This window comes from Zalophus californianus, chromosome 11, assembly GCF_009762305.2.
Source record: "Zalophus californianus isolate mZalCal1 chromosome 11, mZalCal1.pri.v2, whole genome shotgun sequence".
Classification (NCBI taxonomy): domain Eukaryota; kingdom Metazoa; phylum Chordata; class Mammalia; order Carnivora; family Otariidae; genus Zalophus; species Zalophus californianus.
Window position 1 is genome coordinate 39,560,510 of NC_045605.1, and position 23,229 is coordinate 39,583,738.

Consider the following 23,229-nt stretch of genomic DNA (forward strand, 5'->3'; position numbering starts at 1 on the left):
AGGTACAGTGATCTAATGAAAAGGAAATACCTGGGATTAGTGGTCAAACAGAAAGTGTGAGTTGAGTGTCCGCGACTATAGGACGTGGTGTCCATGCCACAATGCGATTTAAGTTAAGCAATTAGAAAAGATGAAAACCCCTGGCTGGGTGCCACCCCTAGGAGGGGCTCTGTGAGTGCTTCTCCCTCCCACTCGATCCCTTTCTAGCGAGGTGACCCAATTCTGCACCCTGCAATTGGAAGCTGGTCATAGTCCTGCCTGCAGTGCCGTTCTCAAGGGCATTCACCTCTCTCCCCACTGGAAAACAATCATTAGGACCAACGTCAGTATGTCACATCCATTCCCATCTCCAGACAGGCACCTTCCCTAGATGCTAAAGCTGCCCTTCTATTTAAGGTGAGAAACCAAAGTCATGCCTATGACCAGAGCCTCTTTCTCCCCATAATTAAGTTTTCTTAGCAATTACCACCCTTAGTGCTTTGTTTTGTATCCCAGTCTCGTTATCCAGTGCCAAATTTAAACAGCACTTAACCATTTCCCCATGGTGTTCATATACAATGGCCGTAACTAGACAGACCAAGTCTAACATGTATTTAAATGAGGGAAGCCCCATACATTTTAATTTGAAGTAACGACCTTAATAAATGGAGTTACTGCTAGGAGAAGCTGCTAATGCAATTCTTCCATCAATATTTCCACCTTCCTAAACCTAAGGGCGGGGACCGTATCTCCTTCCCTTTTTTGCACATCCCCGCACCCAGCAGAGCAGTGCTCTATGAAGTGAGAGCGGGTATTCCAGAATCAGGAAGATCTGGGCTCAAATCCTGGATCCCCCACTGACTCTCAGTGGGCACTGGAGAACTTACTTAACGAAGCTCTGTTTTTCTCATATGGAAAAGGAGAGAAATAACTAACAATTTAATAAGAATCTGGCGTATTCACCATGTCAAGTAAATGTTGCTAATTATGATAGTTTCCTGTTCATGTTAACTGAACTGTCCAAAGGAGAATGCACCTCCTTTTGCCACCTTGCTCAGCAAGTGCATTTTCCTTGTGTGATGAGGGAACTATGTCCAACGGACAGGAAATGGGAGAGACTTACCTTTCTTATCTGAAAAATGGGCCTGCCTTTGACTATGACTATTTATAGGGGAATAGGTAAACGAAGGAGAATATCCATGAAAGTGCTTTGAACACATTAATACAAACACTATAAATACATAGTGGAAAGGTATATTTACTCTTCAAAGAATATCCAAATTTGTTTCTTGAATTACTATCTTTTTTTTATCACCATCTTTATGACCCAAAGTGCCCCCGATAGTCAACTCCCTAGTGAAAAGAAAGCCCTAGGGTTCTCTTTCTGTTCTCTTGATTTCTTTCTAGACGTGTTTTCCCTGGGTGACGCCACACTGTCCCTGAGTTTTGCAAAGGGCGTGGTGAGACACGGCAGTGTTCTGATGGAGAGTAGCGGACAGGACCCAAACACGGTGCCAGTTCCAGCCGACCGTGGTGCTGAGTTGATGAGACCTACGTGCCACCATGCACACCACTTCTCAGTGTCTACTTTGGTAGGTGACCAGAGAGTGGCAGCCTGAGCGTGGACAGGCACAGGTGCATGCTAATGTCTAGGGGCACTTCCACATACATAAACACATGATCCAGATAAAACAACACAAGATGAAACAAAGCCAAAATGGAAAAGACAGGGAAAGAAAGAGACCCTTATGCTCAGTATGCAAATACTCCTTCCTGTCCCCATCTATAAGCCACCTTGCTGCTCCTGAGTCTTCCTCCAAGACATCCTGGAGCCCACCTGGAGGTCAAGTGTTTGCCGAGTGAGCCCACAGCTAGGGGCTTTAATACTTGGCAGGGGGGCATCTGCAGAAGCAGGTGCCAGAAAGGCCCAGCCATGAGAAGATGTGCTTCCGGTGGGAGGGAGGGAGGAGGAAAAAGAGCCCACCCAGAGGGCAGTTAGATGGAAGAGAAGCAGGATATACTGAAGCCATGAGTTCTAAGTGGGTTGCCGCGTACGCACCTGTCTTTGGGTTGATTCTAAATTGCCCTTGTTCATTCCCAGACCGGATGAGATATGTAATCTCAGCGTTGGTGCCGATATCTTTGCTGGTGGCAAAAACAGCGAGCACTTGGGTGCCTGGGGAGGTGTCCTCAGGCACGGTCACCAGGTAGTCCCTCCTCTCGAACACAGGGGGGTTGTCATTAATGTCCAGGACGGTGATGGTGACCGTGGCAAGAGAGGACAGAGCCTGGCCGGGGCTCTGGTCGGTGGCCTGGACGCTGATGTTGTAGGAGGGCCGCTGTTCTCGGTCCAGCGGCTGCTCCAGGATGATGATGCCCGATGAGCTGTCGATGGAGAAGAAACCGTCGGCAGAGTCAGCCAGGGAGTACACCACCTTCCTGTTGATGCCTGTGGGAGATTCGAGAAGGTGAGTGACGAGAGCGTGGCTGGACGCTCTGCACTAGAATAGTACGGCTCTGCTGAATTAGGGGGCCACACACAGAAGAGCAGTGGTGACAGAAACCAACAGCTTTGGCCTTACAAAAGTTTAAAAAATGTATAACTAAATTAAATGGGAAGGAAATATTGGCAAGAAATATCATAAAACAGTTGGGTATTCTTCACATATTAAAGAACACACATCTTTTAAGAAAAACTCTAAGATGCTGATAGATATGTGGGTAAAGATGTGCCACAGAAAGAGTAATACAAATTAATCCATTCCTTCAACAAATGTGTATCTGGAATTGATGAGGCAGTATTCTAGGTGCTAGAGATTTTAGCAATGGACAAGAGTCAAACATTTTTTGAGGAAATTATTACACTTAGTGGGAGTAAGCAAGAAATTAACAAACAATAAAGAGTCAGTAAAATAAATGGCATGTTACGGGGTAAAAAGGAAGAAAAATAAAGCTGTTAAGGGGGGTGGATGGGAGTATTGGGGTGGTGGGGAGAGAGAGCATGGGAGGTGGAGGGAAGGGTGGTAACTTTAAATAAAGTGATCAGGGAAGGCCTTGACATTTGCATAAAAACCCAAAGGAGGGGAGGGAGTGAACAGCGCAGATATCCGGGAGGAGAACAGGGCCAGCAGAGGGACCCACAAGGGCAGAGGTGGAAGCCCCTCTGGTGTGTTGGAGGGCACCGTCGAGAGGGCCCACGTGACCACAGTCAGGAAGAAAGAAGTGAAAGATGGTTTCCGGATGACAGCAGGCTGGGGAGCAGACCGTGTGGGGTTGTGGTGCTGAGGTGGGAAGGCAGCCGAGGGCTCTGGGGCGGGCAGTCAGGACACGGGAGTCGGATTTGAGCAGGATCACTCGGGCTGCTGGTTGCGAAGAGCCGGAGGAGCCGCGAGTGCGGAAGCCGAGACCGCTGGTGGACTCCCGCGGGAGGGCAGGCGTGGGGAAGCCGCGGCTTGCTCAGGCGCTGGCCTCCGAAGCCGTGAGACGTGGTCGGTGCCGGCCTGTTCTGAACACGGACGTGGTGAGAAAAGACTGTTTGCTGATGGTGGGGCTGGCAGGATACCGGGTGTGAGAGAGAGGATCCGGGATAACTGAGCGGCTGAAAAGAGGGAGCTGCGATCAGGTGGGATACAGGAGGACGGAGATGACAGGCCAGGAGCCCCATTTTGGACAGATTAAATTCCAGATGGGCATTTTGACACGTGAGTGGAGATTCACAGAGGGAGCTAGCACAGGAGGCTGGAGATCAAAGGAGAGGTCCACACTGAGCTATGAATGTGAGGGCTGCTGGTGCTCAGGTGCCTCGCAGCGCCAAGAGAATGGGTGAGGCCGTAAGGGAATGTACAGAGAAAAAGGAAATCCAGTGGCCAGTGAGCCTGGAGCACTCCATCAAAAAGAAGGGAGAAGATCTGCTCAGAGGGTGACCTCTAGCTCTGTGATTTAAAAAAATGCACTTACTTACCAAAAGACCATTTTACCTTGATATACACAAAAGCTAAAACATATCATCCAGGAAATGTCTACCAACAACCAACAAATTAGTGAATGATGATCAGATTGACTTCTGGTTCTGGAGATCGATACTCTTTTCATCAGAGTATCTTAGCACTTCAAAATGGTTTATGCACCCCAAATTCAGCAGGTATTAATATTTATAAGAGGCAAAAGGTAACAACTTTGTAGGCTGAAAAAGCATTATTTTGATCCTAAATGCTCTTAATGAAGACAGCCATGAATCAAGGGTCTTTAGCTGGGACCACCATGTGAAAATGCCTCTTGGGAATCATGGACTCCTAGAATGTAAACTCTTAGAGGGGAGAGCCTCAGTCTGCGTTGTTTTCCACTATAACACCTCACCATGGGGTCAGGCATTTGCAGTAATAAGAGTTAAGCACTTTATTCTCCCAATGTGTAATTTCCCTTAAGCCAAAATTCCCGCAAACCAATAAAATCATATATCTGGAGGGAATGACATAAATTGTATTATGTGGCTTTAACCAAAAGGTCAACACTGAGAGCTTGTTCTTGGTTCCATTCCAGAGAGTCCATTTTTCCAAAGTTTCATCATTTACTTTTATTTCTCTTTCAAAACAACTACCCTGTGATATATAAACATCAACTTCTGATTTTATTGGTGTGGGGATTAAAAACAAGAAGGCTTTCCTCTTCCCTTGCTGCCCCTTGACATAAGGCCCCAGAGGAGAGGTTTCAGGGATGCTTTCTGGCTCTTTGCGGGGTGGCTCCAAGATTAAATTCTTCAACAATTCCAGGGGTGAATAGACATAGGGTTGCATGAGCCCTGGCTGGGTGTCAGAGCTGGCTGTGTTGCCCCAGAAGCTGCCTTGCCTGCTTAGCTGCTCTCAGGACACCTCTCAAAGTCACAAACACAGGTTTATGGAAACACATCCGCGACTGACATTAATGCACCACACAGGTTTTCAAATCCCACACATTGCCTGCGGATTTGACCTCCATGCCCGGCATCTGGAACACCAACCACTCTCACCACTGATAAGATGGGGCAGGAAATTCCTGCAGGGTCTCTCATCTGAGCCTCTGCTGACAACTACAAGACCCACTTCGCTGAGGCGGAAACCCAGGACGGACGGATTTGCCTGCTGCCACTACTAGCATCTTCAGGCAAGCATGAGGGACAAAGTCCTGGGCTCCCCAGGCAAAGCCCCTTCAGGATTTCCAGAGATGTGCTCCCGGACATGCTGTTTCTTCAGACCCAGAGATCATTTAGGAAGCCGGGGATTTGTGACTCACTGTCCAGACGGCAGTGGCGCTCGGGACAAGCCGAGTGAGGGGAGGAAGGGGTTGGAGCTGCACACTGTTGCTGTCTGTGGCAGCAAGGCCTGAAGGGAAGGTGCCTCTCATGGCTGCCTTGTGTCTCCTTCACTGGGACAGACAGCTGGAATCTAATTAAAACTATCACCTATGTTCCCGGTCTGCCACTTTCTCTTCCAGCCCTATTCAGAGGCACCGGGCTTTGCTCCCATCCCCAAGCAGAAGATGCTGTGTTCTCCGAGCTTCCTGCTCAGCAGGCTAGCCTTGTGGTTGGAGCACTGCGTTTACAAGGCTGACATTAATCAGCCACACAAAGACCACAGCTCCCCTCTGGGCAGAGTCTGTTAATTTAAATTCGGTGACAGAGTTTTTCTGTTTTACCACAGCAGAAAACTATCCCCTCCCCTGCCCCCCACCGCCACCAAGTTGCTGACCCAAACTCCCCCCACCCCACTTCCCATACATTTTGCTTCTGACAGTATATTGGGCATTCACACCAGGAGGAACTGGGAGATTTATTGTTTCCTTCTCCTTTCTGTTACCAATCAGGCTGATATGGAAGCGAGACCAGAAAAGGGGGAGGGGGGAAAAAAACCCCTCAAACCTACAAACCTGCTAAATGGCATCACTTATGATTTGGCAGCTCTCAAGAAAAGAGCAGAATATATTTTTGGAATATATTATAATTCCCATTTAGACCCAGTTGCAATGGATTTCAATGATTTCTAGAAATAAAGTCCGATGGGTAAATGCCAATTTGGAGGCAGAACTTTTGGCGTAGCACTTGGATCTTTGCTGTGTTACCAGGTGATGGGTGCTATCTTTGTTAAATGAATGCAGGTCATGTCACTAAAGAGGTAACTTTCTACCCAAGGGCGTATGATAAATGCCATGCTTCAAATCACCATCCCTTTGCTATATTCCCCAGCAGAAAAGATGAACCCGAGTAGAAAACTTGCTTGCTAATTGGTCTAATGCTCTTACTGCATGTCACCATGTGTTATATTAAGGTATAACATTAATCTATCATTTTGTGTCTGTGTTTTTAAGTATGTAATTCTCTTCTCCAATTTGAGCCTAATTTAATGAGGACAGAGCTACTTAGCTTCTCAAAATGCTGAAATGACAGGTTACCAAGAGAAGTATGACTTTCATTGCAAGTGAAGTTTCTGCATGTTAACTGTGGCAAATGCAGCAGGCAGGTCTTCAGAGGATAAAAATCAAGGAAAAGGAATGATTAAAATCCTGATTTGCTCAAAGGAAGTAAGAGGTAGTGGCATTTTGTGGGGTGGATTGGAGGGAAAAAATAGCACATAAAAATTCCCAGTCTGGGAATGCTATGAAACTGTGGGCGGGGGTGGCCAAAGGTATCTATGTTCCCTTCCTTGGAAGGTTTCTAAATGGAGGTTAGTTTCCTCCAAATTCAGCCAAATGGAAAGACAGACCTTTTGGGCATGGGACAGCACATAAAAGTCAAAGTTGTGAAAGCTTTCAAATAAAGGCAGTGGGGTCCGGTTCTGGAAGGAGATCTTGCCTCTGGCCCATGGTTGCCCAAACTATACAAGTGTACTTGGACAGGTCACTTAACTTCTTCCCTGGGTCTCAGGTCTCTTCATTTTAAAAATGACAGAACCCGGGTCAGCTGAGGCCCAAGACGATCTTCCAGATTGTGCTTCATGTCCAAATTAAACCAAGAGAGCTAGTTTCATTTATATTTCCAAAAGATCATCCCCCACCCTCAAAATGCTCATTAAGTTGCCAGGCTTGGGCATATGTGGGCTTCATCACCAAAGTCCAAAGTAAGCCTCATCATGATGAGCTACTGGAATCTTCTGGATGGGAGGAAAACTTAGCACAGCCATTCATACCATTCAGTTAAGTGTTCAGAGTTCACATATACGGCTTAGAGCAAGGCTTTATTACCTCAGTGAGAAATAACTCACTGTTGGATCATTCCCAGGGATCTAACCCAGTGTCAGAAGAACTCAGCTTTATGTTTGAGATTGTTAAAGGTGTTAGAATCAGCACCAAAACTGAATGGCAAGAACAGTCAAACGCAGCAAGTACACAGATTTTTGTAACCTGGAAAAAATGTTTTCTGCTCTCCTCCTAACACCAAGCTCTCTAAGCTTAAGGAAACTGCAAGAGCTCTGTTATGTCTGCTTTGGGGTTTTAGGTTGGCGGCTGCTATGACTCTGTCAGGGCCTTGTTGGTGACATTCACGCTCATACCCCCCCCAGCAAATGCACAGCATCTGGCCTCTAGGTGGCCCAGTAAAAATGGGGGCTCTGCTCAATTCCTATAAACTGGCTTTTATAAAGGGATTTGAATTCCTATGGAATAGATATCTGGGGAAGAAATGATCTGAAACAGTCTCAACAATCAGACTCTAGTAACCCTCTTAATTTTGGTTCTCATCACTTATTTTTTTTTTTTTATCAACTTTACTGCTACCCTGAGGTGTCATAATTTATGTATCATCACAGGAAGACATTTTTAAGTGTCCAGCTCATAAATTCTGACACATGTATACCCCCATGGAACCATGGCCCTCATTGGCATCTAGAACAGTTCTATCACCCCTGAAAGTTCCTTCATGTCCCATTTCGGTCAGTCCCCAAATCCCACACCCCAGGCAATCTAGTAACTTGGTTTTGAACCAACACTTTTCCTGCTTTTGTTAATGCCTATTCATCAGTGCCAGAAATCCCACAAGTATATTTAATTTTCACAGTCTTTATGGCCCAGACTTGGTGACTAAGGCACGCTCTTATTTAAGCTAGAAGGATTATCCTTTGAAGAAAAATGATAAACAAAGTTTTGTTTCTTGAGTACGTCATTGCATTCTTTTGTGACGGCCTTATCCTTAAAAGACAGTAGTGACTTCTGAGAAGTTTCTCACAGGAGACACTGGACATGACCCTTCCATTTTATAAGGTTTTGCCAAGTGCCACCTGTTTGACTACTCTGGGCACTGCTCTGAGGGGAAGGGGACACAAAAGACACCATCTCTAAACCTAGGAGTGTTAACAACTTGATGAGGAATTATTTAAACTAGACCATTTAGAGTTTCCTGCATGTCTGCCCTCAGTTTCTGTCTCCCATCTGAATCAGAATGGTGGGTTCTTTTGATTCTGCCTTGGAGACATCTCTTGATGTCTTGTGGCCAGGTCTCACCGCCAGGTGAGGCTCCCCTCACTCTCACCTAGACTGTTGCAAGAGACTCCTGATGGCAAACTGCCTCACTTTCCCATCCTGGCCAAACCCAACCAGAGGTTAGCTCCTAAAACTCTTGATCCAGTTTTGCCTCAGCTGCTCAAAATAGTCACTGACTTCTTTTTAGGAGAATGTTTTTTTATTTAAAGATTTTATTTATTTGAGAGAGAGAGAAATAACAAGAAATAACGAGAGAGAGCACGAGCAGGGAGGAGAGGGAGAAGCAGGCTCCCCGCTGACAGGGAGCCCAATGTGGGACTCGATCGCAGGACCCTGGGATCATGACCTGAGCTGAAGGCTGATGCTCAACCGACTGAGCCACCCAGGCGCCTTGACTGCTCAGGTCTTATAGTCAGAGGTAGAGATGTTTGAGGATGGCTTTCCAATCCTTTGCCCTTTAGTCTCAGCCACCCTTTGAGCGTCATCTCCTGCTCCTTCCATTGTGTGCTGTCTACCCTGGCTACCCCTGAAGACTCCACACATACACTTACCTCTCCAGGCCTCTGCTCATGCCTGTTCTTGTACTCAGAATGTTCTCTTCCCCTCCTTCCCTTGTCAAAATCCTACAAAGTCTTTGTAGGGTCTCCTCTGGACAGCTTCCTTCATTTCCCCAGTTACTCCTTTCTCTGTGCTCCCTTAACAGGATTTTTATAGTATCATTAGTTATGTCCTCTGTTCCACTTGATTAATGTAGCTTTTAGGCAGAGGGATTGTGTCTTCTGATTTCTGTAGCTCAGTGCTGAGTCCAGGGCCCCGCACACAGTTAGAAAGCAATGAACACTGAACTGCAGAAGGAGCAACCAGGGGACCAAAGGAAGAGTATGAGCTAACACAACACATGTAGGTGATATGCACACTGCACATAATGCCCACTGCAAATACATGTGTTAAAGAGCTGAAGAACCCCAAAAGGGCACAACATGGAGAAGTCGGGAAGATTTAATATTAAAAATGTACTGGGTGGCTCAGTCAGTTAAGCATCCAACTCTTGATTTCAGCTCAAGTTATGATCTCAGGGTTGTGAGATCGAGCCCTGTGTTGGGCTCCACACTCAGTGGGGGGTTGAGTCTGCTTGAGATTCTCTCTCTCCCTCTGCCCCTCCCCTGTGCTTGCTCTCATGCGTGTGTGCACACACACACCCTTTCTCTCTCTAAAATAAATAAATAAATAAAATCTTTAAAAATGTACAGGAAACATTCACAGATATATAAAAAACTGTGGGGCGCCTGAGTGGCTCAGACAGTTAAGCGTCTGCCTTTGGCTCAGGTCATCCCTGCTCCATGGGAAGCCTGCTTCTTCCTCTCCCTCTGCTTGCTGCTTCCCCTGCTTGTACACACACTCTCTCTCTCTGTCAAAAATAAATAAAATCTTAAAAAAAACTGTTGCTAAATGGATATTTGTATTTATGAATAAAATTGGTAACTGCCCAATTTTCCAAGAATGAGGACTGGTTGAATAAGTTATAGTACATTCATATCACAGAATACTATATATGTCACCATGTAAAAGTGTAAAAGAATATATAGTGACACAGAAATATGTTTGTGAGCCAGTGAAAAAAAGAGGTTACAAAACAATATCTGGTTTTTGAGTCCATTTTTGTAAAGAAAAAATGTGGAAGGGACTTCATCCAAATGGCAACAGTGGTTAGAATTGACTTGTTTTTCCTTTTGCCTATCTTTCTAGGTTTTATATAGTGGACATAGATCACGTTTCTAGCAAGTGAAAGGACTATTATAAAAATCGCGTAATGGAAAATTTATTGCCAATTTGGGGAGCAGTCAAATTTCCGAGTTATTTTCCAGGCCAGTTTAATTCTCAACATACATGCCATTTGAAGTAACTGTAGAAAAGAATATTTATATATTGTATGAGCATTCTTTTTCTGGATATTTCCATTTCTCATTTTTTTCTTGTGCTCCTAAAGACTCTGACTTTATTTAGAAAATATTTTTTTTGTCAAGGTTTCATATAACATTATTTCAAGTGATACATTGTTTTGAACTATTTTGTATCCTTAAATTAAGCTGTGGAAGAAAATGGTTAGCCTCAAATCTCCTTTCATTATCTGCGGGAGGCAAGTAAAATCCCATTACAGCGAAAGACCTCAAACTGACCGCTTTTTTCTATCTTTAAAATTAAGGCCTTCAGATAATAGAAAATAAAAGAAAGTTGCCTTTAGGAGGTCCATAGAATTGCAATTACTTTTCAAGTTGGACTTTAGACTCTGATTATTTCCGTTTCAAGTGCCTTTTACAAGTTTTTCACTGGGTGATGACTAACCCTGGAGCATCTCCCCAGGCAAAATACCAACTGTGGGGTCAGGAATCCTGGAGCTTTTTGATTCCTCAAAAAGGACAGAAGGCAGCCCCGGTCACAGAGTTGGGGAGATGCTCCGCTGGGCAGCCCTGGCAATATGATTATGAGGTTCTATGACAGATAAAAATGCAGGGCCCATTGTTTTAAAAAAAGTTGTGAAGTTCAGCATAATCCCAGCAGAGAGTTAAACCAACACGGTGCCCTTCTAAGCAAGGGGCCTATACACCTGCAAAGGCTGCACTCCCCTATAGCAAGCCCTGCTGGTGTGTGACACCACCTTCCATGATACCTCAAAGACTGCAACTCATCTGGACATAAACCCTCTCAACCATTTATGGCTTGGCAGTTTGCTAAGCCTGGGAGAGTCAAGTGTAGGTAGAATTCATCAAAGTATTCAAAACTCCACCTTTTTGGTGCATAGAACTTTTGTGCTGGACTACGCAGCAATAATACTAAAAACATTTCCTAAGTGGGTCGTTATGTATGACCACTGGATCAATCATTCATCTATCCAATAATTCACTTCCATCCAATAAATCCTCACAGGACCCCCACCACATCGCAGACACTGGGGATGCACAGAAGAATCACAGCCCTTCAATGTCCCCATCCCTCAGGAGACAAACATGGATCTAGTTGATTATTGGAGAGGGACAGCCAAAGGACATTTCCCAGGGAAGGAAACAACTCAGTTGAGTCAAGAAGGAAAGGTGGGAGTTGTCAGGGGTACCAAGGTGGAAAAGTGATGAGAAGAAGGGGCATTTCTGTGATGCTAACACAAATGAAGTAAAGAATGATGATATTGGGTGCTCGGAGAAGGGCAAAGTGTTCAGTATTGCTAAATAAATTTAGAAGGGCAGGAGCTAAAGCTGTCTATTTTCAGGACCACTAGCAAATTACCAAAGCTGTTATAAACAGTTAGTGCTAGAGTAAGTGAAAAGTTGGGTGTAAGTGAAAAATTGGGTGTAAGTGAAAAGTTGGGCGTAAGTGAATGGACGAATTAGCAGAGAGAGAAGAAGGAAGACTGGAGGAGTGGGATGAAGAGGCTGTCCAAGTGGGAAGCATTTTGTAATATGTGAGAAGTTATTTAAAGAGCTCCCCACAGATGATGGATAACATAATTGCACCTGTCGAGGAGGCTTCACAGGGTGAAATGATAGTGAGTATCCTGTGGCAAAGCTGATGAACACACTCCACTGAGGCTCAACATACCCTGCAGAGGCAAGAAGCCAAAGCAGGGGGTCCATGGTGTCTGCACAAAATGCCCAGCCATAGGTGGAAATTCCCCAGGACACCAGCACTCCCGTAAACCCATCCTCCGAGTTGCTGCATGTTGGATCAGGACTGACCCACGGAGGAGCTCAGAAGCTGTTAACCAACCTCGTGGCACCCAGGAGCGAAGCAGTGTGTGAATGGGTGAGTGAGTGGGAATGAATCACTACTATCAACTGTTAGAGATCAGAATTCCCTGCATGTAGGGGGCGGTGCTAAAACCCTTCACTAAGATATTCTTTTCTGGAAGGAATTAGCTGTTTTGTTTGTTTTGATCCCCTACTTGGAAGAAACTGATTTTATTTTATTATTTATTCATTTATTTTTTTAAAGAGAGAGCATCTGTGAGCGGGGGTGGGTGGAGGGGCAGAGAGAGAAGGAGAGAGAGAGAATCTTAAGCAGGCTCCCTGCACAGGTTCCTGACACAGGGCTCGATTGATTCTCATGCTCCCATGATACTGAGCTGAAATCAAGAGTTGGATGCTTAACTGACTGAACCACCCAGGCGCCCCTGGAAGAAACTGGATTTTTAAAAAGCATAATAATGATAACAACTTATACGTGGCAAGTGCAAAGGCTTCTAAACCAGGCAAGGCATCACATTCAAAATGAGGGGAAAAAAATGTTTATCGAGCCCTACCCCAGTCTTTCTGAATCAGATTTTGGGGATGGAGCACTCGCCTGTCTTATCTATTTTTGTCTGTTTATTTTTAAAAACTCCCAAAGGGATTCTAATGCACAGCCAGGACTGATAACCAGTTTGTCTGATTCTTGTGCATTATTTTTCCTCTGGTGTTGGGTCCTGGAATTTGGGAGGGGGTAGTTCGTAGGGCTCTAATCAACTGAAGGGATCTTAATTTCTTAGGCATAGAGGGTCATTTCATGTTCCCAGAATAAGCCCTGTGTGACAGAAAGCACTCACATTCTCCCCAGTGGACACGGAGAGAGTAATCTCCAGCATCTGAAGCTTCCTCCATGGGGGAGTCCAGGATCTGTGAGTGAAAGCCCACATACGCACTAGACATGACGTTAGGAGTTAACGTGGAATGTCTCATGTTGTTCTCCCAACAACTTAACAGTTCAGCAGACAGGTATGGCACATGTATCGGGTGGGTGGTCCATGCCAGTGCTGGCGACACAGAAGGCTGGTGACCCAGCCCTCCAAGAACTCATGGTCTGGTGGGAAAACAAGGAATTTGTATCTCCATTTTTCCAGGGAGGAAGTGGAGTTCAAAAGGGCCGGGGAACTTATTTAAGGTGAGACAGTTAGTAGAGGCCGGAACTGGAATATTTAATCTGGTCTCCTCCCAAAACCAGTGTAGGGTGTTGCTTCCCAAAGTGACAGGCAAATGTGACAAGGAGGGCATGGGGTGGCACAGTCCACCATTGAGCCACTGGTACTGCAGAAGGTGTCCTGATGCTGGTGGGAGGGCAAGAATTCAGGGGTTTATGGGGCCATGAAACCTTTGCTCAGGACCACCCTCCATGTACCAGATGGCTTGAGAGAGCCACCTAACCTTTTTGAACCCCGTTTCTTTGTCTGAGGTGAGACTATCAATAGCTCTTCTGCCATAATAAAATCACATGTGTTGGTGTTTGAGGATCTCTGGAGAGAGGCTTCAAACATAACATTATATTTTTTGATATCCTCAAGAGATAACACAAAGGGTTTCAGCCACAACATGCTCCAGAAACGGCTTATGTCTTGAAGTCTTTAGGGGGATTATTTAATTTTTACAAAAATTTTAATAGTCCCTCAGCCACCTTCAATGATTCAATACTTTAGAGAATAACAGAGCTTTGGGGAAGAAAAAAAAAACATTAAATCACTGACCTAAACAGCTTAGAGGTGACAAGTTCTAAAGCATTAGGAAAGACAGAAAAATGGTACTTAAGAGCAGACAGGCTGAGTCGGAATTGAATTCCTCTTGAATCATCTTCTGGTAGAAATTACTAGAATACAGAAAAGAGCCTTGGACTGAGATGTCAGGATATCCTCTTTTTAGATCTCACTCTGCCTCTAAGAAAGTCATCTTGGAGAAGTCTCTTTAACTAAGGGCCTCAGTTTCTTCCTCGGGAAAAGAAAGGTTTTGACTGGATTTTGTTTCAGGGCCTTTCCAGTGCAATATCCCAAGATTTGCTAGGGTACGATGCACAGCAGTGGGCCTACTGCCCCAGGAGGAATCCAGGAAGCCACGAGAACAGCAACAATAAGCAGCCAATGCTCTGGCATTACCACTCACCCCGCCACATCAAAGCAGCATGTTCCCAGCTTGGCTGAACCACTTTTCCTTGAGGGAGGGCCCTGTTTTAATTGTCACCGCTCTGCATGAGAGCCCTTCTTCCTCAGAGAGCAGAGCCTGTGGGAGGGTAATGGCTATGGCAGGGAATTCTTAAGGATATGTGGACAGAATTTAGAAGGCCCATACACTTGAGTTATTGTGCTAGTTCTCTATTGCTCCATGCCAAATTACTTGATAACTTAGCATGAAAAAACAAATATTTAGTATCTCATGGGTTCTGTGGGGGCAGGAATCCAGGCATGGCTTAGCTGTCTGGCTCTGGCCCAAGGTTTCTCATTTCCCTGTTGAGCGGGGCTGCAGCTTCATCTGAAGGCTCAAACGGACGTGGGTATCCACTTTCAAGCTCCCTCATCTAGTTGCTAATAGAGACTCAGTCCCTCATCATGTGGGCCTCTCACAAGCCTGCCTCACAATATCATAGCTCTCTTCCCCATGGTGAGTGACCCAAAGGAGAGTGACAGAGTGCTATGCACTGAATTGTGTCCCCGCCCCATTCATATGTTGATGCCCTAAACCTGAGGTGACTGTATCTGGAGATGGGGCTTTTAGGAGATATTAAGTTAAGAGGTCATAAGGATGGGGTCCTAATCTAATAAGATTCATGGTCTATAAGAAGAGGAAGACAGAGAGGACTCTTTCTCTCTACTGCACACACCAAGGAAAGGCCATGTGAGCACTCAGTGAGGTCCTTATAGATTGGTGTGAATGACACTCCCTCAGAGTTTGTCCCATGAAGATGCAGGAACCCACTAGCCTGGAGCTCTCGGCGTGCTCTTCTGTCATAGTTCCAGCACCTAATCCACAACACTTCGCTGAGAACTTATCTCCTCTCTTTGCTTTTCTTCCCAAGTCCCTTTTCATGGCTCTCAGTAAGTGGCACATACACAAGGCTAGGATGAGTCAGAAGAGATAAAAAAAACAACTGGAGAGATTCATTTAATGTGGTTTGGTCAGAAAGATCTCTGTTTAACAACCCTCACGGGTTATTTTTATGAACATTACTCTCAGATAAATAATCTCTTGCTCATTCATAAGGAGCTACCCTCTCAGAGCAAATAATGCTCCAAGATACTGGGCCAGCCATTCATTTCCTCTGACAAGGCTGGTGCTTTGGAAAATCAAGTTCATTCCAGCAACTGGTCCATGAGAGCACAGCACAGGAGTCATGATACCAACTCCCTCATTAAATACTCAGAAAATGAACCTCCCACACAGACAGCAAGTTTACATTATTACAGTGAATGACAGTGCAAAATTAAGAATTCTGAGGGCTGTGGCAATACAAACATTTGGGTAAAAATGGGAAAGTTCTGCCACAAGTTCACTTTTCTCTGTCTCTTTCCTGTTCTTTGTTAATATGAGGACCTAACTATTCACTTTTTAGGGAAAGGCATCATTCCAGAAGACTCTGAGAGAGAATTTCTGTATTTTCTAACAATTCACTCTACCAGTTGCATCCACTCATTAATGTAATGCACTACTTACAGAGCCCTCAGTGAATGAGGCATTTCTCCTCCTCATTTCTTGGTGACTTCCTCTCATGTTTCTTCTAGCCCTTGAAGCAAACTCTCTGCATATTTCAATTATTATGTGTCATGGTGTGGACCTCTTTGGGTTCATCTTGTTGGGGGCTTTCTGTGCCTCCTGGACCTGGATGTCTGTTTCCTTCCCTAGGTTAGAGAAGTTTTTAGCTATTATTTCTTCAAATCAGTTTTCTACCCCTTTCTCTGTCTCTTCTCTTTCTGAGTCCCCTATAATGCAAATGTTATATGCAACATGTTTGATGTTGTCCCAGAGGTTGCTTAAACTACCCGCATTCTTTAAAATTCTTTTTTTTTTTTGGCTGTTCAGCTTGGGTGCTTTTCATTACCCTGTCTTGTAGCTCACCAATCCATTTCTCTGCATCATCTAATTTGCTGTTGATTCCCTCTAGAGTATTTTTCATTTCAGTTATTGTAGTCTTCAACTCTGATTGGTTCTTTTTTATATTTTATATTTCTTTCTTAAAGTTCTCACTCTGTTCATCCACTCTTCAGTCCAGTGAGGATTTTTTCAACCATTACTTTGAACTCTTTATCAGGTAATTGCTTATCTCTGCTTCTTTTAATTTTGAGGTTTTGTTTTATTCTTTCATTTGGAACATATTCCCTGGCATCTCATTTGTCGGGATCTCTTTTTTTTTTTTAAGATTTTATTTATTTATTTGAGAGAGAGAAAGAGCATGAGCGGGGGGGAGGGGCAGAGAGAGGGAGAAGCAGACTCCCCGCTGAGCAGGAAGCCTGATGTAAAGCTCAATCCCAGGATGCCAGGATCATGACGTGAGCAAAAGGCAGCTACTTAACCAACTGAGCCACCCATGCACCCCTCTCTGTGTTTGTTCTTATGTTAGGTGGCTCAGCTGTGTCTCCCAGTCTTGAAGGAGTGGCCTTATGTAGAGGGTCTCCCACTGGTGCCTAGAGCCAGGCACTCCAGGGGTGTCCCCTGTGTGGGCTGTGTGGCTGGGCCGTGACAGCTGTGGGTGCACTGGTGTGGCTGGCTGAGAGGTCCAGCTGTGGCCTCTGCTGGTGTGCTGGTAGGCAGGGCTGCTTTCCTTTCACCCCTCCCCATTTCACCCCACCCCATGGGAGCTGCTTTGGGTGATGGCCATGCTCCTTCCTTTTAAATCCCAAAGCCACCACTCTAATTTTGGCCCTTGTGGTCTTTTTCAATACCTTCCTGGGAGCTTCCTTCACCCTCATTTTAGAGGCTTCTATCAGATTAGCATTTCCCAAACCCAGAATTGATGAGTTCTTTTCTCAAAAGTGCTCAGTGGCTCTTTTCCACTTATTGGTTTAAGTACATAATCCCTGGCCTGTGTGAATCACCACAGTCAGGCCCAGAAGACTTTTCTCATCTCATTTACTTCTCTCCATCCCAGATGACATGATACTCTCCCAGTTATTGAGTTGGGTCCACATGTTACAGCATTACAACTTTATCTTCATGGTTCCTGTCTTCCTGAATGCTTTCTTATCTCTGCCTGTTGAAATCCTATTCATTCTGGGAGCTCTGCCTTTTTTTATAGGTGTGTGTGTTCCTGCTTCATGTTCTTCACTCCTGCATATGACTTGAGGTCTGTCACTGCACATTCCTCATGTTTGAGAATCTTGCAGTACCTTCTGTAGTGTCTTCTACCTAGCTACTCACTAAATTTCTGTTAAATTGAGTGGAAAATAATTGTAACATGTGTTATGAGCCCCCAAGTTTTTCTGAAACCCCTGAAAGAAGTTCCAAACCTTGCAGGAAATATTTTATAGGCAAGAAGTAAGTGAGTTGCTTATTAGAACATTTCCTTGCTTTATGTCCCTGGTCCATAAGAGGAAAAATATGTCCTCTTGGATCTCAAATATCTGGAAATTGTCCTCTCAATAAATCATGAGCTATAGCATATTTTGCAGAGCATGTTTACATTTTATTTTCATATAACTTTGCCTAAAATGGTCACAGACTTTAGCTCTGATCTTCATCACTGCATATTTCCCTTGCTAGCTTAGAAAACCCTCAAAATTAGGAAGCTGGACACAAATCCTACCTATAAGAGGTAGACTAAATAGTAAGATATTAAACCCAATGAGGGAGTACAACAAAAGGTCCCCTAATCTTTACTCAAAGGATTACATTTTTAAGCATGTTAGGTCATAAAGTCATGTCATTAGTTTATGGGATTGAGGATATTTCTATTTTACAGGAAGACTAAGACTTAATTGCTAAAATCTAGACAGTTGCCATGCTATTTCTTAGAGCTCATAAAATGGGTGTTGAATTTATCTTGTCCTCTTCTGTTTTGATTTTGTTCCTAACTTAGGCAGTTACTCTAACATTAGTGTGGTTTTATTATGAATAATGAATTCAGCATAGGAAAGAGCTGTTTGGCTAAAAGCAGTAATAGTTTTTCAAATGAGAAAATCAGGATATGTAAGTTTAGCAAGTCCTTATAAGAGCTCTGAATTCATGAAGTTATGGAATCAGATTTCAGAGGAATATAGCCTTGTCTTTTCTCTGTAATTTATAGTGACTTAGTATATGCTGTAGCTAAATGGTGATGAAATAATTAATAATTTCAGGTAAGGGAATATGCTTAACAAAAGAAGTTTCATGAACCAAATAGTCCTGTTATTTACACAAATGGAGCCAATGTTCTTCACTAGGAACAAAAACCAATTGGGGTGAATCTCAAGGGAATGGACAACTGGGATGGATCTTTGTTCAGTGAAAAAAGCCAACCTCAAAAATGATAAACTATATAATTCCTTTTAAATAATGTTTTTGAAATAATAAAATTATAGATATGGAGATTAGTGGTTGCTGGGGGTTAGAGATTGGGAAGGAAGTGCCAGGAGGAGGTTGGTGTGGCTATGATGGGGTGGCAGGAGGGAGCTCTGTGATGGAGGTTGGACAAGTCCTCACTGGACATGAAGCCGCACAAGTGATAAAATTGTATAGAACTACATACACGTGAATGCACACACACACACACACACACACCAAATCAGATAGTGTACTACAGTTACGCAAGATGTCCTCATTGGGGGAAAGTGCTGGGTGAAAGGTACATGACTTTCTGCACATTCTTTTTTTTTTTTTTTTTTTTTTTGCAACTACCTGTGAACCTATTATTATTTCAAAATAAAAGTTTTTAAAAAATCAGCTATTTTCTTGTCCCAAAGGGGCCCAGGGGATCAGGCAGTAACATAAATAAATGAAGTGGCTGGAAATAGGGTGGGTGAGCACTGGTCGTCATCAAAAAGGCACCTGCCGCTCTTTCAGCTCCTGCCACTGTGGGACTGTTGTACCTGAAATTGCTGAATCTTCTGAGGGCTGTTGCTGTTTTTTAGAATGCCAGAATTTGAAATTTTTAATAAAAATTTCACTTACTGACGACTAAATCAAACTTTTGGAACACTATGTAAGCCAAAGTAAAGATACAAGAGCGCCAGATTCAGTCTAATGATGCGTGTGCAAACTCAGCTTCAGGCCAGAGGTTCAATTTGGCCCCAAGAGGAACTGCCCACTTGATGAGCTGGTAATCTCAGTACGCAGCCTCATGCTCCTCTGTGGTCCCTTACGAAAGACCGAGAAAGGAAGTGTTCTGATTGGGCTGCTAATGAAAATAGTGTAGGCCACCAGTCACTGATACCTGGGGACTCTGGAGGATGTTGGTTTGATGACAGCTGGGACTGATGCCTCTGTCATTGGAATCCCCCTGCAAGCTCTGGCCAGGACCGGCCTACCCACTTCCTCAGCATGGTGCCCGGGAAATCGTTAAGGGGGGGTGTCTAGTTTGCATTTTTATGGGTTCATTTGTTCTTCCTAGCTATCTTAGTTCTTTAATTTTTTTAAAGATTTTATTTATTTGAGAGATAAAGAATGAGACAGAAAGAGAGCATGAGGGGGGTGAGGGTCAGAGGGAGAAGCAGACTCCCTGCTGAGCAGGGAGCCCGATGCGGGACAAAACCCTGGACTCCAGGATCATGACCTGAGCCGAAGGCAGTTGCCCAACCAACTGAACCACCCAGGCTCCCCAGTTCTTTTATTTTTTAAAGCTAAATGAGTTGTATAAAAACTGAGAAAAGGAACCAGGATCTGATATCCTATGCTAGAATTTTCTGAGGCAGATACAATGGCCTGGGAAATGCACTTTATATGAGCAGCACTCACAACCTCTGTGTCTACTTGAAGCTCTGAACGTAAGCCTTTGGCTAATGAGTGCAAATAAGCAGAGGCAGGTGCTGATGAGATCATTATTTTGGTTTTGGTCCTTTCAAGGCTTTATCATCTCTGCCCAGCTGAAGGCCCAGAGTCTAGTTATCCCTTCTTCCCCAAATCCCAACCTGGACAGCTGACTCAGAAGAAGTGAAAAGGATGATGGAGCTAACTGCATGTTCTTCACCACAAGCCACATCTGTGAGCCAGTAACATCTCCCTCTCCTCCACTGGCCACAACACCATGTACACTAATCAGGCTCCTTCTGTCTTCAATCTCTGGGAGACCCAACTCCTTCATGAAGGAGGTGAGTAGAAAAATTTCAATTTTTTAAAATTAGGATTTTAATTTAATTTAAATAAAAAATTAATCTTTAAATTTCATCTGTGGCTCAATTACACATTCTCAAATTTAAATTATTAACAGATTTATTTGCATAATTTGTTTTCCCCCCTCAAAAGTCTGCTAATAAGAGTCCAGAGAATGTTTTCCTTCCTTCCATCTTTCTTTCAAGATTTTATTTATTTTACTTGAGAGAGAGAGAGAGGGAGAGAGCACAAGCAGGGGGAGCAGCAGAGGGAGAGGGAGAAGCAGGCTCCCCATTGAGCAGGGAGCCTGACACGGGGCTCAATCACAGGATCCCAGGATTATGACCTGAGTGGAAAGCAGATGTTTAACTGACTGAGCCACCCACACACCCCCAGAGAATGTTTTCTAATGCTCCTTTAAAAAAGAATATTTGTACAAGACAGTGGTGGACCAAGCTCAGGGACATACATGAACCTGGGTGATCCTGGGGCCTATTTTGGAAGGAACTTGAAATACAGTTACAAAGAAAAAAAAAAGAGTATCTGTAGGTATTCCATAATTATAAATCAATAAATGACTCTTTTCCTGCTCACTGTTTTTTTTTTTTTTTTTTTTTTAATGAAGCTTTACATAATATGCAGACTTTTAAAGCATTGGTTTTCAGCCCGGAAAATTATGCTAATGAGATAAGAGCAATAATTTAAAGTAGCCACTGATTTCTTGAAAGGGAAATATGCAGAGAACCTGGGCTCTACGTTTGTTTTCAACTAATTATCATGTATTTACTTTTACATTAGTCCAATAATTTTTCTTTCAATTCAGAATTAAGCAATAAGACACTGAATTATATAAAGGCCTGTTTAGCATAGCAGACACACCCCATCATTCTCTAGTCCTCTGATTTACAGCTCTTAAAATGCACAACCAAGAGGCTGTCTATATGCCCTTTTGTATTTACATTCCATCATGCAGTCACCTCGATAACTTATGCATTCTGAAAAGGACTACCTAACAATTAACTCCAGTCATTTCTAACTCACCATCTCATTATGCAAAGTGGATTTGAACAAAAACTTTATTAGCAACTTTTAGTTTGAATTCCTTCTTATTTCCACCACCCTCATTCTGCTTAGTAACATCAGGATCTATGTGACCAAAAGACTATGAAAAATGGCAGTTAAGAAAAATTGACATTGGACTGGCAGCCCATTTAGTAATTGTTCTTTGCACTATGGGGCACTCCCATAAATTGAGATTGTCATATTTCAGCTGAAGCATGTGATGTAATTCTTTATAGAAATGGAAATGAATTCTCCCTGTCACACGACACAGCATTTTAACTATGTTCAGGAGGAATGGGCAAGTAAGAAAGCTATTATTTTTATTCTAAAGGTTAAAAAGGAACAAACAAACCCCAAACTCTTTGTTAAAAGGCAAGGAAATTCATCTTATCACCTCTTTAAACCCTAGAAAGAGGGGGGAGGACATCTTGCAGAGTTCTCTCACGCATGTGAAGTGTATCAGCAGAAGAGTTGACACGTGGTCATTGGTTGAATGCACATGCTCTCATGCTAAGGAACCCAGGTGGGATGGTGACACCAAAGGAAAGGTGAAGATATGTCAAGTGCATGAAACATGGAAGCATCCCATCAATGCAACTGACTTACCAGCATCAGGATCCACAGCTTGAACTCTGGTCAACAGAGCCTTGGTGGCTGTGTTCTCATAGACACAGGCATTGTAGTGGTCTGAAGAAAACACAGGCGGGTTATCGTTCACATCCTCCAGGATCAGGTGGATGTTGGATTGGCAGAACCTGCCACCTCCGTCAGTGGCCCTGGCAATCAGGCTGTACATAGGGACCTTTTCCCGGTCCAAAAGAGCCAAGGTTTTTAACTCACCTGTGAAAATAAATGGCCTGGATTTTCAAAAAACTGTCTTTCTTTGAAGAGCAGAGAATCAAGTATATAAAGAATCCCCAACACAGGAAAGACCAATGACATTTAGTTCAAGTGCCTCATACTTTAAAAAACAGAACAAATTCAATGTCAAGCATCAGGGAAAAATTTATGGGATTCTCGATGCAACAACAAATCAACTGTGTGGCCTTCAAATTAATTAATCCCACTGTGAAACCTCTGTTTTCAGGATTTCCTTCTTTTGGCTACCTTGGAAGGCTCCATTACCCTTATGACCTTTCAAGACCTCAAGAACTAAGGGTACTTGTCCATTCTCTAGGCTTTTTCTGGAGATCGAGCAGAAATCCAGAGACATATATACCTGCTCTGGAGACCAGCTACTGGATTTCTGCTCGATCTCCAGAAAAAGCCTGGAGAATGGACAAGTACCTTTAGTTCTCTGATGGTCAGTCATGCCAATGATCCACAGACCCAGAAGGGGCAGTCTCTCTGCTTCCAGAGACTCAACATCTTTTTACTCCATCATTTAGAGGAAAACAATCAAAGCAGAGGCTGGGCTTTGGCAGAAAAAGGTCTCGAAGGAATCCTGTTGTGCCAAGGTAAATCGACTTGCCTGGCTATGGAAGGGCCTATGGTTGCTGGGGGAAGATCCTGGCAGGGAAATATTTGAGAAGTTTGGATCAGCAGGAGTTTAGCAAGGTGAGGTGGTAAGTCATGTCTGTACTTTAACCCCCGGGCGTCAGCCCCTGTGGAGATTGGCGGTGGTTGTTTAAATTTCAGACAATGGCAACCAGCAGTGACAGACCTGAATAAACGCGATTTGGTGAAAAGTATGACTCATGAAATATTATTATTCTTAAATGCAATTAGTAGACATTCT

General features: G+C 43.9%; 1 protein-coding gene across 1 annotated transcript in view; it reads right to left on the reverse strand.

Moving 5' to 3' along the window:
• Positions 1–23,229, reverse strand: part of FAT3 (FAT atypical cadherin 3) — a 642,087-nt gene that overhangs the window by 59,874 nt on the left and 558,984 nt on the right. The window contains exons 16-17 of the mRNA XM_035722989.1: positions 22,098–22,331; positions 2,039–2,428 (exon numbers count right to left, since the gene is read on the reverse strand). Coding sequence (XP_035578882.1) covers positions 2,039–2,428; positions 22,098–22,331 — 624 coding nt within the window. The remainder of the gene's footprint in view (positions 1–2,038; positions 2,429–22,097; positions 22,332–23,229) is intronic.